The sequence below is a fragment of the Hipposideros armiger genome, unplaced genomic scaffold (genome assembly GCF_001890085.2).
Source record: "Hipposideros armiger isolate ML-2016 unplaced genomic scaffold, ASM189008v1 scaffold_345, whole genome shotgun sequence".
Classification (NCBI taxonomy): domain Eukaryota; kingdom Metazoa; phylum Chordata; class Mammalia; order Chiroptera; family Hipposideridae; genus Hipposideros; species Hipposideros armiger.
Genome location: NW_017731695.1, coordinates 1599798 through 1616880, shown reverse-complemented (window position 1 = coordinate 1616880; position 17083 = coordinate 1599798). Strand labels below are relative to the sequence as shown.

General features: G+C 36.2%; 1 protein-coding gene across 1 annotated transcript in view; it reads right to left on the bottom strand.

The window, feature by feature from the left end:
- Positions 1–17083, bottom strand: part of THSD7B (thrombospondin type 1 domain containing 7B) — a gene marked incomplete at its 3' end in the record, with an annotated part of 392396 nt that overhangs the window by 240564 nt on the left and 134749 nt on the right. The window contains exon 2 of the mRNA XM_019661345.1: positions 10345–10517. Coding sequence (XP_019516890.1) covers positions 10345–10483 — 139 coding nt within the window. The remainder of the gene's footprint in view (positions 1–10344; positions 10518–17083) is intronic.

The window sequence follows — 17083 nt, the reverse complement described above, 5'->3', positions numbered from 1 at the left end:
ATCCTTTCTATTCCAGAATAGCCTGTAGTAGAAGTGACAGAAAAGTGAGACTTCCCATTAACTTGGGGAACATGACACATGTATGTATTTTTACTCCTCCTTAATGCCTCATTAAAATGACAGTAAAGGCATTAAAAGATACAACTTAGTAAGGATCAAGGACACAGAGCTAGAGGTAGAGAACAGATAATAGTAAATTCTGGAACATGGAGAGCAGACAGAGGAGCAGTCAGCAACTTGACAATATAAAGAAAGCTGTAGATTAGAAGAACATGGTAACGGCAACAGAAAAAGCCCATTTATACTTGCAGAACTCTGAGAAGGCTCGGGACCTGGAGACACTAGGGAGGAGTAAGGCTTGTGGCTTGAAATGGGGAATAATTAAAAGTCTATAAATGGAATTCATTAACCCCTTAGATCCCTTCCTCTTCTCTCCCTCAATCTCTGCAGGAAAACAGACAGCAAAATGCAACTCCTCAGAGGACATTCTCGAGCAGAGCAAACAAACTGGAAGGGTTTGAAGATGAAGGATAATAAAAATTTTAGAAATCAGAATAAAAATATAAACAAAAGAAAAACATGGAACTATCTAAAAACTGAAGATCAGTTAGAGAGGTGAAACATCTGTCTAAGGAATTTCAGAAGAAACAGAGACAATAGAAGTAGGAAATCAGAAAAAGTCAATCTCAGAACTGTAGGACATGTGCATATTGATTGAAATATCCTCCTAATATCCAGCACAATAAAGGAGAAAGGCTTCACCACAAAGTATATAATCACAAAATTTCAGAACTTCATGGATAAAAAGAAGAGTCCAGAAACAGGAAAACAAACAAAGAATGTACAGAGAGATGAGATCAGAATAATGTAAAACTTTTTAGTAACAACACTGGAATCTGAAATAGAGTAGAGCAAAACCTTCAAAATTCTGAAGGAAGGGTGCTTTGTAACTTGAACTCCACACCCAAGTTTATCAGTCAAATATATGACAAGCACAAAAACCCTTCCAGATGTGAAAAATTGTTTCCAATGTACCCTATTTTAGTAGACCAAGAAGATAAGTTTAGCAATTTAAAAAATAAAAGCAATAAGGTTCAGGAAGAAAAAATGAAGAGAGGTTTCCAAGATGAGAACTGTGCAGAAGTCCAGATTGAATCAAGGTGACAAGGGCTGTGGAAAGATCTCCCAAAGAAAAAATATGATACAGTGTTTGGAACAGTGTTTGAGTATTTCAAAAAAAATTATAAATCAGCATGGAGCATCAGGGGAAAAGCAGCAATGGGCTCAAAAAAGGCGAAGCAAAATAAAAGATGAAGCAAATTTTTATTTCTGGGTAAAACAAAAAGCTGAAAAAAAAAAGGATGCAGAAGCATAATACCCTGTTTGGCTCAGCCAAAACAATATCTACATAGATATAATAATACAAGCACTGCTCTTTGACTTAAATATTTTGATACAACTATCTTTGAAGAGGCAGGAAAAAAAAGGTAAGTGGTAGGGAGATGAGAGATAAATCCTCAGTTAACACAACAAAATAAGAAATATCCAATGCTTATAAATCAAGAAATATCAATAATGAGCATATTACTTAGAAATATGGAGATGCACATCAGAATAAACAGTAAAAAGAACTGAAACTGGCTGTTTCTGTGGAAACAAACTGGGAGGTGACGTGCAACTACAATATCTCATCATAACAACAGGAGTAATAAATTTCTAACTCTGTGTACCTATACTTTTCTATAAAGAAAATGTTCAACGTCTTTCCCAGAGAAGATCAGAAACGGTGCTGGAACCAAGCAGTAAGGAAATATGGATGATTTATTTTCATATTTTCTGATTTATAAATTTGACTTTGGTTTTCATTCATCTTATAGTCTCTCCTGAATATTTATTTCAAGTTTTAGAATAACAGGGATCATACTTTCTTTTTCTTCAGTCTCATCACTTCTCAACCCTCCTCAATACACACACACACACACACACACACACACACACACACACAAGTGCCTCATATTCTACCAGTATTTAATGTGCTGGGGAAATTTAATGTAACAGTTATGTTCTAGGTACATGAAATATATCAGTGAATAAAATCAGAAAATGTATCTGCCCTCAGGAAACCTACATTATAGTATTATTTGGGGGGAAAAGGAGAGTAATTCATTTTACGTGTATTATTTAGGTAATACAGGCTTTTTATGACTTATTGGGGCATTATAAAATTGGTACTTGTGAACTCTAAGAAAAAAATAATTAGAATTTTTAGCAGTAAATCCCATGCCATATACGCCTATTCTTTTAGATATCACAGAAATAACACCACTGAGAGTTTATTATACACAGGCCTCTAAGATAAATTAATATCCATAGAAATAATTAAATTGATTTCAATTTAATAAAATTCCCAGTAGAAATATTTCATGGACTTCTAGCACATATTCAAAAAATTACTTCTCTCCTAAGAACATTTTATTTTCTCTAAGATTCCTAAACTTAAGATATACATGTATTTAATATATAAACTTTTCCTCAAAGTACTTTCAACAATTAAAACATTATAATTTAAACTATAATTAAACATTAACCTATGTAAGATCCTTTTTTCTTAATTTAATGTCTTTTTCACAGTCTTTTTTCTTCAAAAAAGATTAATTCCAACTTATCTATTTAGTTCTTAGAACATAGGTCATTATTCTCACCCTTTTTATACATGGTGAAGGAGCTAATGGAATTAAAATTTTTTAAGAGTCTGTCATATAGAAATAAAGTTTTAGACCTAAAAAGACAGTCAAATTACTTATGACCATTTATTAATAAAGCCAATACAGCTGTCAAATTGATCTCTTTTTGTGTCTAAGAAAAAAAAAGTATGCAAAAGTTGTATAACATAAAAGCAAGAATATTTCAAACATCAAATTATTATATAATGACAGAAATAATAACTAGCATTTATTGTGCAGCCACTATACACTAAATATTTCAATATATTATTTTACTTAATTTTCAAAACAACTCCTGGTGAAGTGTTTATTATCCTCATTTGCAAATGGATAAATAGACCTTAGCGAGGTTAAAAAATTTTCTCCTCTTTAGGGACAGGATTTGAATGTGGGTCTGACTGTATACAAGGCTCTACATCTTTCTAGTATGCTCAGTATACTTTCGCATACTCTAGTATATTTTCAAGTATATCTCTTAGTATGACTTAAGACTATTAAAAGAACCTCTCACAAAGAGATAAATATAAATTTGTTTTTCTTTCAGACTTTATTATTCAAAGCAAAATTTGTTTTTCAGTCTCTTTTATAATCTCATTTGCAAATGTAATTTAGGGTGATGAAAATGTTCTAGAACTAGATAGCGGTGATGTTTCCACCACACTGTGAATATACTAAATGTCAATGGATTGTAACCATTTTAAAATGGTTAAAATGGTAAAGCTTATATGTGTATTTTACCACAATAATTTTTTAAATGTCATTTGGCCCAAAGGAAGTACATTAGAAACTTATCCTCTACATACACAGAATCACAAATTTCAAGGCCACTGCTGCATTTCTAAGGTTACATATTTAAATTCTACATCTTTGCTAGTGACTTCCAAATTTAGTTCTCTAGCAAAGACCTTTCTCCTGAATTTAGACTCACATATCCAACTTCCTGGTCAACATCTCCGCATGAATTTCTAACGGGCTCAAAACATTAACATGTCCAATAACAAGCTCCTAATAGTCCCTCCAAACCAGCTCTTTCACAGTCGTCTCATATAAAATGACAACTCCATTTTTTGAGTAGCTCAGGGAAAAGGCTCGGCTCACCCTTCTATCTCTCCTTCCTTCCCCACACATCAGTAAATCATGATGCTTTACCTTAAATGAGGGTTTCTCAATCTGGTCACTATTCACATTTGGGGGCCTGATAACTCTTTGTTGTGAGGAGCTGTCCTGTGCATAGTATGTTTAGCAGCATTTTTGGCTTCTACTCACAGATTTCAATAGCACACCCCAGTTGTGACATTCAGAAATACCTCCAGATATTGCCAAATGTTCTCTACAGGACAAAATCACCCCATGTTAAAAACCACAGCCTTAAATATATCCAAAATATCAACCCCTTCTTACTATCTTCACAGCCATGACCTTGGTTCAAGCTATTATCACTCCTCTTTATTTCTGCAGTAGCCTACTAACTGGTCTCCCAGCTTCCACTATTCTCAACTGACAGGCCACAATTAAAATCTCATTAACCTTTAAGTATAATATTAGCTGAGGGTTTGTCTTATCATACTTAATGGTGAAACACTGAAAGCTTTTCCTCTAAGATCAGGAATAAGACAGGGAAATGCCCCCTGTTACCAGTGTTATTCAACATAGTATTGGAAGTCCTGGCCAGAGCAATCAGGCAAGAGAAAGAAATAAAGGCATCCAATAGCGAATAAACAGGTTAAATTGTCACTTTTTGCAGATGACATGATTCTTTATATAGAAAACCCTAAAGACTCCACAAAACACACACACATACACACACACAAAAAAAATACTTATTACAAACAATAAACAAATACAGTAAAGTTGTTGGCTACAAAATTAATGTACAAAAACCCACTGCATTCCTATATAATAACAACAAAATTTCAGAAAAATAAATGAAAAAATAACAATTCCTTTTGCAATTGCAACAAAAAGAATAAAATACCTAGGAATAAACTTAATAAACGATATGAAGAACCTGTATACTAAAAACTATCAGACATTATTAAAAGAAATTGAAGAAGACACAAAGACATGGAAAGGTATTTCATGTTCATGGATTGGAAGAATCAGCATAATAAAAATGGCCATGTTACCCAAAGCAATATACAAATCTAGTGCAATCCCCATCAGAATCCCAGTGGCACTTTTTCAAGAAATAGAACAAAAAAGTCACATGATTTGTATGGAATCACAAAAGACCCCTAATAAACAAAGCAATCCTAAGAAAAAAGAACGAGGCTGGAGGTATCAGACTCCCTGACTTCAGCCTGTACTATGAAGTGACAATAATCAAAACAGCATGGTACTGGCAGAAAAACAGACACATAGACCAATGCAACAGAACTGAAAACCCAGAAATAAGCCACACATATATGGGCAGATAATTTTTGACAAAGGAGCTGAAAACACACAATAGATAAAAGAAAGCCTCTTTGATAAATGGTGCTGGCAAAAATTGGAAAGCCGTGTGCAAAAGAATGAAACTAGACTGCTATCTGTCATCATGTACCAAAATGGATCAAAGACCTAAACATAAGACGTGAAACAATAAACTGCTTAGAAGAAAGCATAGGTACTAAACTTATGGACCTTGGGTTCAGAAAGGATTTTATGAATTTGACCTCAAAGGGAAGGGAAATAAAAGCTAAAATAAACAAATGGGACTATATAAAACTAAAAAGCTTCTGCCCAGCTAAAGAAACCATCAACAAGACAAAGAGGCAACCAACCAAATAGGAGAAGATGAGGGGCTAATATCCAAAATAAAGAAAGAACTAATACAATTCAACAGCAACAAAAAAGCAATCCAATTAAGAAATGGACAGAGGATCTGAAAAAGACACTTCTCTCAAGAAGACATACAAATGGCCAACAGATGTATGAAAAAATGCTCAACTTCACTAGCTATCAGAGAAATGCAAATCAAAACCACAATGAGGTATCAGCTCACACCAGTTAGAATGGCCATCATCAACAAGACAAATAATAACCACTGTTAAAGAAGCGGTGGAGAAAAAGGAACCCTCTTATACTGCTGGTAGAATGTAAATTGGAACAGCCACTATGGGAAACAGTATGGAGGTGCCACAAAAGAGTAAGAATAGAATTACTATATGACCCAGCAATCCCTAGCCCAGGTATATACCCCCCAAAATATGAAAATATTTATCCATAAAGATATGTACCCCGACATTCATTGCAGCAGTATTCATGGTGGTCAAGACATGGAAACAACCAAAGTGTCCTTTGATAGATGACTGGATAAAGAAGATGTGATATATATACACAATGGAATATTACTTGGCCATAAGAAAAGATGAAACACTGCTGTTTACAACAACATGGATGGATCTTGAGATTATCGTGCTAAGTGAAATAAGTCAGACAGAAAAAGTTAAGAACCATACGACTTCACTCATATGTAGGACATAAAACTCAAAGCAACAAATGAACATGACAAACAAACAAAGAAACAAAAACTCATACACACAGACAATGGTTTAATGGTTACCAGAGTGTAAGGGGGGAGGTGGGTGGTAGAAGAGGGAAAAGGGGGTCAAATATATGGTGATGTATTATGAAAATGTAACTTGAAACCTATATAATTTTACTAACAAATGTCACCCCAATAAATGAAAGAAAGAAAGAAAGAAAGAAAGAAAGATCTCACTAAAATGAAGATCAAATCAGATGACCACTCTCTCAAAACTTTCCAAACTCTTTCTCTCGCACCCAGAATAAAAGCCAAAATTGTATGTTGACCTCTGAGGACATACCTAATTTGGACCCCATATTTCTCTGACCAGATCCTCAATCACTGTCCCAGTGTTCACTCTGTTCCAACATGCTGACCTCTGGTCCTCAAACATGACACACCTGCTCCTGTCTCAGGGCCTTTTGTCATTGTTCCCTCCATCTGGAATATGTTTCACCACAATATCCACATGGCTGGTTCTCTCACCTCCTTCAAGTCTCTACTCAAATTCACTTCCTCTATAGTTAGTCGCCCTATAGCTCACCTACTTAAAATTTCCATTGCATATCCCTCCTCCTTGCCTTATGTTTTCTTCTAAGCACATATCACCATCTAACATACTCTCTATTTAGCCTCTTGATTGTGTTTAGTACCCTGTTCATAAGGACCAAGGATTTGTCTGTTTTATTCTCAGTTTATCGCATGTGCTTGTAATAGGACCTGGCACATAGTAAGGACTCGACAAGTGTTAGTGGAATGAACCAACCTTTGACAACCAATACTGAGGAATTTTTTAAGGGATCACTACTTACTGTGACTTCAGAAGCCATGAATGGTTTTTCTCTATGCAGACATGAATAGTTATATTTACCAAAAACAACAAGCAACTCATTCTTTATCTGATACTCTTGTTAGCATGCTTCTTCTTTCTTGGCATGCATGACAGATTGCCTGACACTACATATAGATCAGAGGATCTCATCACAATAATGACTGGCATTCAACAGCCTTGCCAGGTCAATGAGCCTACAGCTCTTCAGTGTCTCCCCTCATCAGATATCCTTAACAACAGATTATATCATTCCCTCAGTATTCATCAATCCATTGTTTATCCAAAGCAGGCACTCACTTAGAAATGCCTCTAATTTGGATGAGGTTGACTAACATCTAATCTATAGACTCAGGGGGGAAAACAATAGACATCAGCAAAGAGCTTAAGTAGTTGACACCACAATCGAAACCCAGAGAATGGTTTCTAGGTTTCTAAAACAAAGTATATTTCTCAGGGTCTCCATGGAAATCTGTTCAAATTCCAGGTTTCATTGGACCCGATTTGCTGGATTTTATAACATACTCCAAAAAAACGTAGCTAATTTCAACTGCAGTATGGTTTTGTTATTGTTGTTTTTAATCCAAATGAAGTATAATAAACTCATGCATAACAAATTCGAAGATGTTGAGTTTGTTTCTGAAGGTGATGACCCAGAATTGCTCTAGGACATATGACTCCTGAAATTGATTTGTTTACCTTTAAAATAATGTTGCATTCATGTCAGTATTATTTATAATACCAAAACCTCTGAAATGCCAAGCAATAGGGAAAGGAAAGATAAAGCAACATGGCACTGGTTAAATAAATTACTGAATAAAAATACAAAAGAATACTATGCATCCATTAAAAAATAAAATTGATCAATGTGCGCTAATATGTAATAGTCAGCAAGATACCATTATATGATAAAAAGCAAACTGCAAAGAAAGAACACAGAGCATGACTCTGTACAAAGCAGTGTGTGAATATATGCACATATATGTATGTATGAATTTGATCATTTTGAGATCCACATTCTCCACCATTCTCCACCTTCCTGCCCAGGAGGCTGGTCCATATGGACACATCAATGGGCTCCTTTGCCTTGTAGCTGCTGGTTGGATTCAGCCAATGGGAGTACTGGTAGGAGGTGTGAGGACAGGGGTTGTTCATTCCTCTGGCCTCCTTCCTACTTTGACTATAGCTTGGTTATATCCATCTAAAGGCCACAGCATCTGTCAGCCATCCTCTCTACAAAGTTTTCTCTCCAGATTCCACAAACAACTTTCTTTCTTTCCCCTGCAGACCTAGAAGTCATAAAGATTAATACTAGCTCAGGGGCACTCCCCAAGTCCTTGTAGCTATTCTTAAACCCTGCTCACAATTTCTCACTATTGTGAATAGTCCTTTTATTCAACTCTTTTCAATTACCCACTATACATATACCATTTATTTTTGGCAGAACCCTAATTAACGGTAATAATAATATGTGTGTTATATGATTTATACACACAAACATGCATAGAAATGTGCTTACATGAGCGAGGAATATTTTTGAAGGCTTTATAACAGTGGAGAATGGAATACATGGCCCAGACTTTTGCTTTTAATTTTATATCTTTCAAATGTTTTCTACTTTAAAAATATCTGGTCATCTACAAGTAACGAATCTGTAATTTAGAAGTAAAACCACATCGGAAAAATGTATATATTATTACATTTTTCTAGGGCATATTAAAGAGAGAAAGAAGTAATAAATATCAGGGAAAATGTGAGTGATGACACAGATTTTGAATAACACAATGTGTCTGATGTGTCTGATGGGAAGGACTCTTGCTCTGAAACTTAAGGTTAACAGTTATCAAAGTATTTATCCACTGTAGAGTGAGTGGGTCTGTACCATCTTGCTCCATTGACCTACTTGTAGAAAAGCAGATCTATTTTTAAAATTTGCTTCAAAATAAGCCCATTTTCTTAACATACCTCATTCGTATTTCAGATTTGCTACTTTCCATTTTAATTGCACTTTTTTTTGAGAACTTTAGACAGGAATACAGTCATATAAATGTGCTTATTTAGATTTAGTCTTTTGTGATTGAAACAAAATAGCTCCATTCACAGAAATGCAATATTGACTTTTAGAACTATTTCCAAAGCTTCCTAAGACTGCCATGAGTTAAAAAATGCAAATCACTAATGTGGTATTAAAGCCCACAATTAAATTAATTTATAGGGGCTTTAATGTAATTAAATTTCCTCCAGACTGTATCTCTAATGGTGCTGGGTTTTACTTAATATACTTTAAAGCATAATTTACTTTCATTTTTGCAAAGTCATTTAAATACTACAAATATCTCTTTTATACATACTTTCATGGTGACACAATACATTTGCAGTCTATTTAATTCACAGATGATGAGACTAAAATGAAAACTCTTTGAGGACCGTACATCTTCTACAACATCACATTTTCCAGTTCCAAGATATTAAGCATATAAGTTATCTGTTTTTGCAAGAATGGACTCTTGAAACAGTAATAAATATGTTAAATGATCTGATTGTAAAACGTTAAGAAAATTAAAATCTAGAGCAATGAAAAACATCAGTGCTACAAACAGCCAAGATGTCTGGGGTTCATAATTTAAGTTAATAAATTATTAGCGTTTAAAATTAAATTGAACAGATCTTTTCCACAGCCAAATTAAGAAAGTATTTAGAGAAGGACATAAGTTATATGCAAGCCTCCAAACCTCAATTCAACTTATTCATATAGTTATGTACAGGGTAGCTAAGGACCTCAAAACACATTAAGATGACTCTATAATCACAATTAATGAACAAAGTTGTTAGGATAATTTTTCATGCTCTCAAACCTAGATATTCAGGTTCTGTACTAGAAAGTATTCAATAGTAAATAGCTAACTGGTTTGTACCCTAAAAGGAAGAAACTATAGAACTAGTCCAGAGCATTTGTAGCTGAAGATATCAGCTAAACTCAGATGTCATTTTTGCTACAAATGTACTGCATGGTGGTGATATATTTGACAAAGGAGAAGCAGATGTAACTATGGAAATCATAACTTTAATTGACAACAATGTGAAAATTCAGAAAGATAACAAGCATCACGGATGGAGGTGACAATTATGCAGGAATGAAAATCAAATGTAAGCTTTATTATCATGAAGAAGAGTATTTTTCCTCTCTAGATGTCCCTCCCTGTTCCACAAAAAAGAACAAGGATGGAAAGAATTTTCTTCTCATTAATGAGAATGGGACAAAGGAACAGCCAGGACATTCCTACCTGGTTTCCAGATGAATTGATTATCCTTTTTGCCTTCCAAATGAGCTGCATGGGACAGCAAGAGAGAAAGGAATAGAAATAGCTTCCTCATGTCCCTCCATACCCAGTGAGTGACAACCAGATTACCCCTTGGAAACATTCTTCAGGTTTTCAGCCTCTTGACTTGCCTATTCCTAAAAGAAAAAAGAAAAAAGCAAGTCAGATAAGATTCTTCTGTACAGAAATTATAAAACCTTACCTGGATCACTAGAACCTTTATCATGAGGGCATTACAAAGTTTCCATTACCATAAAGAAAGTACATATATTAACATTTTCAGGTCAGCAGTGAATTAGCCATGTTTTCAATCCTTACCCATTGAAGGCATTATCAGTTCTAGAAACTCCATAGTCCCTCACTCAGTTTACTGTGATTTTTAAAAGCAGGGTTGGCAGATACCTAGCATATTCCCACCTTCTATTCAACCAAACTCCTTGAGGAGCTCACGATTTGGGGAGAAAGATACACATACACAACAAAGTCCAAAATACGGCAAGGAATGCTCTAACAGTAGTATTAAGAAAGTGAGATGGAAAGATTGAGGAGGTGGCCATGAATTCTGCAATGAGAAAGAGGGAGAGAAATGTGATACAAAAGAATATTGGAGAAGACGTTTAGGGAAACATAACAGCTTCAAGGAGCAGGAAGCACCTTTCAGGCCCAGAGTACTAGGTGCTGAAATGAATTTTGTGGTTGAGGCTGCTAGTGGTCCAGGGGATGCTGTGAAAGGCACAAAAGTGGAGGGAGGAATGGACGGAGATGAGACTCAGAATGGCTGGGGAGCAAATTATAAAGAGCCTTGAATGTTATGTGAGGGATTTGGGCTTCATTCTGTAAATAGCAATAAGAATTATAGGAGAGCAAATGACTTTTAAATAACTGATATCAGTGTGCATAACGGATTAGTGGCGGGTGTTATCAGAGAAATTGAGGCCAGTTAGGAATCTAGTGAACTAGTCCAGGAAGGTATTGATGAATCAGGAGAGATTTGACAGGTAGGGCTGAGGCTGGATTAAAAGGATTTGGATGGGATGTAAGAAAGAGAAGATAAAAAGGAAAGCAAGATGGCAAGCTTAGATGACTGGACTCATGGGATCCTTTTACCAAAGAAACAGGAAGAGAAGCACATTTTAAAAGGAAGACAACAAGAATTCCCCTTAGAAAATATTAAGTCTGATGTGCCTACAGCATATCCAGGTAGAGTTTTCCAAAAGATAAAAAGAAAATTCTACCTGGAGTTCAGGAGACCTGAAATAACTTGCCACAATATATGTGTTAGCAAAATACATCAAGACGCATTGGGAGAAAGGGATAAAATGATTGAACCATAAAAAGATATCAAGGGTAGAAGTTATTACCTCTAAATATCTGACTGTGCGCTTCCTAGTGACCAGAGAAATGAAGTAGCTACCATAGCCTCCAAGTACGTAGGAAAAAATTACCTATTCTTTTTATTATTATTATTGCTTTTGAAGAAGCTATGAGCCTACTCAAAAGCACTGATGGAATTTACCCCAAGAGTCCTCATAAATAGAGATGATGTTCACCAATAAAAGAGACAAGGGCAAGGTGTCTATGGTGTAGTCTCAGGGCACTCCTAGAACACTCCACAGTTACAGAGACAAAGTACAAATCAGTAAAACTGATTCTATGAGGAGTCAAGCAATGAAGTTCAAGTATACAGCTCTCGGAGGACATGCCTTGATGCAGGGATGAAGAGAATAGTTGGATAAGCAACCAAAAGCTTTTCTTCAAACTTCTGTATTGCATACCAATATCAAGAAGCATACAAGTGAAGGGCTCCTGCTGAAATAAAATAGGGCTCTCCTGCTCGACTCTTTGTCCCCAAGGGACTGTTAGAATATTTCATAAAAACCTTGGGACCTTACTGGACACAACTCAAAACCATCTGGCCTAGAGCACTGAACTGGCCACATTTCCATGTTGTAGGCATTCAAGAGTATGATTTACCACAACTGTGCTTTTGCTCAAGGTTGGGCACCAAGGATATTAATTTTAGCTTATTCTAAGGCTATTGCTAGCTCATACCGTATTTCTGTGTGTATCAGAAAAAGATAACCCCTCCTCAAGTAAAACGTTTTTAAGTTAGTCTATTATTACACAACCTGAATTTTTCTGGCCATGAGACCATTCCCAGACCCCACTGGACAGCAGCACAGCCTGTGTGCACACATGGGGCCACTCTGTCCTCTTTGCACATGTGAGGAGACACACCTGTCACCATCAGAAAGTATCCTCTGCTCCCTCCTGCCTACTCTCCAGGTGAGGACACGGTGTCACATTCAGAGTTGGAGCTGTGAGGGAGATAGAGAAGCACCTCAGGAGACCCCAGGGAGTGGTTGGAGATGGAGTGCAGCCACGACATACGTGTTTACCTGTGGGTGCGCGCTCTGCTGCATGTACAAGGCTGTGGGGCCATGGTGGGTTTATGTAGGAAGGGGCTCTCCCTTCCAGCTAGAAACCCTGGAACCTCAGCTCCCACCACAAGCTCCCATGTAAGTTAGCCTCTGTCTACAATGTGATCTGTGCCCCCTTATGCAAGACATCTTTGTACACACACACACACACACTTTAGACATGGGACGTTTCATGTTGCTAATGTCAAATTCACATGCTTTAAGAAGCAACACAACAATGAATGCTTTGGAATTTTTATCATATTTTGAAGTCTGTCTAAGTCTTTTATCTCAATGGATAGTCATTCCACTTTTGCTGAAAGATGGACTAAAGCCAGGCCATTATTTTCCTCAGAAACCAACAAAAAATTTTCTCCAGACACATATTCTCTCTCTCTCTCTCTCTCTCTCTCTCTCTCTCTCTCTCTCTCACACACACACACACACACACACACACACACGTGATGAATTTTTTACAATATAGATTTGATACAAAGACTTTAATCTGGACATTTTTCAGATGATACATTGCCATTAATTCTGTTGAGGTAGCTGAAAAAAATCTAAATATCACCCCCATAAAACAATATAACTTCCTAATGAGCACTACAAAACAAATGTAGTTGAAAACTACCCTTGGGAAGCACATGAACTGGCCTTCTGCATAATGATGGATTTAAGTCACTGCAATGTTAGAGAGCTTTGGATACAAATGACTACTTTTGTTTTAGGGTAGTTTATCCTAAGCTGCTATTATTATTATTAATAAGGTAATAATCTAGCAGGACTAGCTCTCTACTGAGGCCACTTCTATGACAGGAAATCATCAGGGTATAGGAGACAACTCTGTCCATTCTCATTAGTGGGAGACATATACCCATCATATCTAAAAACATTCGAATCATCGAAGTGCAAACTGAAGAGAAGGAGGAACAAAAGCATATTTGCTACACTCCAAATGGCTATAGGTAGGAAGCCAGAAAGAGGTTTAAAAGAAATTAGGAGTTCCAGTGAGACCGGAAGTGAGCTGGAATGATTAGCCAAGAATTTATATATAAATATTTTGAATTTTGCATCAATCTTTGGATTTTAACTGCAAAAAAAAATAATAAAAACGACACACACATTAAAATTATCTGAACAGGCTGCTGTGAGTACTGGTCTCCTTTGAGGCTTCCCGGCTGGTCCAGAGCCCTGTGCTGACTTTGCAAAGGGACCCAATGTCTTTAAGGTTCCTTTCATGTTTACTTAAACCACGACCCACCACTCAGTGGAAGATGCCTGGGCAGTGTGGACTGGGGAGCCTACTAGATACCTGTAGTCACAATATCTCCTGGCCATCACTAACAAGAATAGTGCCAGTAGAAACCCAAGACTGGTATTGTTTACCCCACAGGATTAATAAAATGCTTTAATTCATGGGCATTACAGGCTCTGACACCCACTACAGGAACAAAGTGTTCAACTTCTACAATGAAAGTCTTTCAACCCTTTTTCTGTATCTCAATGACTGTAAATATAACTTCATCTAGAAATAATGTTAAAATTCTTAACTTCCAGCTCTTCCTTTCTTAAAAATTTTACTTTGATCAGAAAAATAATCTGAAATACAGATCTTAGAGAGTGAACAAAAGCATCTCCATTGCCACAGCAATCCTACTCCAAAAGCACCCATACATTTTTAGGGTCTGTGTTACCCATAACCCTATGCCTCATTACGTCCCTTTTCCCAAGAAGCTTGAGGACAGAGGATGGGAAACCAGATTTGATGAAGCTTCCACCATTTGTCACGCTGCATGGTTTATATACATAAGTAAAATGAGAATGTCTGCTGACTGGATGGAAAGAGCAGGAAAGAATTTGAACACAGGTTTGTCTCCACTAAACTATATTGCCTCTTTCCTCCAAATGCCTGAAATTCACAAATTATTGCTTGGAAGACAATGAGAGTCATTCTTATATCCATTATTTGAAAAGCCACAAAAGAGTTAACAACAGACAAAATGAGAGGAAACAAAAAAACAATTAGATTTCACTCCTCTGTATAACATAAATGTAAAAATGCTGCAACTGTGATATATATATATATATAGCAAGGAATATATGCTACCTATAATGGCATGAATAATTTATATCATGAAGGTCACTGAGTTCCCCAATCAACTTATTTACTCTATATCTTAGCATCCAAAATGTATTTGCAAGGTTAGCTCTAAATTGATGAATAATAAGAGAAATTTAAAAAAATTTCTCCTTTAAGTCTCAATTTTCTAATCATTTAAAAGCCCTTCAAACTATGAAAAATGTATCTTAAACTTCATATGCATGTCATTTTCCCTTATACATATTCTTATCATTGAAGTTCTTGAATATTTAAAAAGCACAAAACTTTAAAAAATAAAATTAAATAAAAACTATTCCAGTTTGCTTTCAGCCTGAAAGAACAGCAATAAGTGGGAGAAAAGCAAACTTGACCATCCATATCCCCATAGTGCCATCTCATGGCAACTGTGCAGAGAAGATGGTTCAATAAAGATAGCCACGTAACAGGGGCTGGAGGTGAGGACACCCACTGTCTAGACCAACTAGACTCAACTGACCAGGATGGCGACTCCAACTAGTTGCCAATTGCAAATGACCGTTCAGTAAATACTGATGGAGAAATCACAGAAGCATTTGCTTTCTCTCAGCTATCTGCCTAATTTCTGATTGCAATGTTATACTTTCCATTTCATTTTTCATAATCCATCAATATATAAAATATTGACCTGAGTACTCCATTGAACTCTCATCAAAGCCCTATGAAGTAGCTATTCATCTTTCCCCCCATTTTAGAGATGAGGAAACTGAGACATGGAAAGATAAGGGACAAGCCCAAGGTCACAGAGGTAGTGAGTTGTCTGCAAGTGATCTCCAAGGTCTTTCTCTGAAATGAGAGAAACTAATATCGTAACCCAATATTGACACAAGCAGTTTTTATAACCCTGAAAATGTAGATCCTTTATAACCCCATCTCAGGATCTCTCAGAAGCTTCTACAAGGCCATTTACATATCACTTCACTTAATCCTTACATAATACTAATCCTTACATAATACTATGAGACATTATCCCCATTTTTCAGATGTAAAAGAGACTGATCACAGACTGAGAAAGACAAATACCATATGATGTCACTTACACATGGAATCTAAAGAACTGAATAAATGAGACAGTAAACAGAAATAGTACGAGAGATATAGAGAAAAAACTGATGGTTGCTTGATAGGAGAGGGGTGGGGATGAGGGAGAAGGGGAGAGGATTAGAAAGCACAAATTGGTAACTATAATATTGCCACAGTGATATGAAAGACAGTTTGAGGAATATAATCAATAATGTTGTAAAGATTTTATAGGGTGTCAGATGGGCACATGTCTTGTTAGGGAGACCACTTCATGGACTGTGTAGATGCTTGATCACTGTGCTGTACAACTGAAGCTGAATAATATTGTATGTCAATTATAATTATGTGTCTTTTTATCATGGGATATGGAGTACAGCATAGGGAATAGAGTCAATGGAATTGTAATAGATATATATGATGTCAGAGGAGCAATAGATTGGGAAATGGGGCTTATCACTTTGTGAGGGGTGAAATGTCTAACTATTACATTGTTTTGTACACCTGAAACTAAGAAAAGAGAGAGAGAGAGAGAGAGAGAGAGAGAGAGAGGGACTGATCCTTAAGAATGCTAAATAATTATTCCAAGGTCAGCTCAGCCAGAAAATATCAAAGCTGGATTACAAAACAGGCCTGAAACCACAGCCCTGATCTGTTTATTGCATCATAAGTGGTGGCTCTGGTCTCAGAGCCTCAGAGTCCTCATCTACAAAATGAGGAAGATGTCACCTCATAATCCTTCGTGGATAAGGATGGAATAAAATAATAAATGGAAAGTACTTAGACAAGTGCCAGCCAGAGAATGAGTGAACACTAAAGGGTTACCATTGTTATAAATGTCATCATTCTCTCAAAATTCAGAAAAAACCTTATTCCAGCAATATTTAAGGAACAGTTTGAGTGCAATCTTCTTTTGTAGCAGAGGAATGAGAGATGATTTTTTCAACTGCCCAATTTTGCAACTTTGTGCCTTATTTCTGAAGAGCTAAAAGCACTCTGTACCAAGAGCCCAATTAAAAATTCTCACTGACCCCGTGATAATAACAGGTATTATTATCTCCATTTTATGACAGTTACCTCTGGCCTCACAATGACATGATGTTTAGTAACTCCCTCAAGTCTT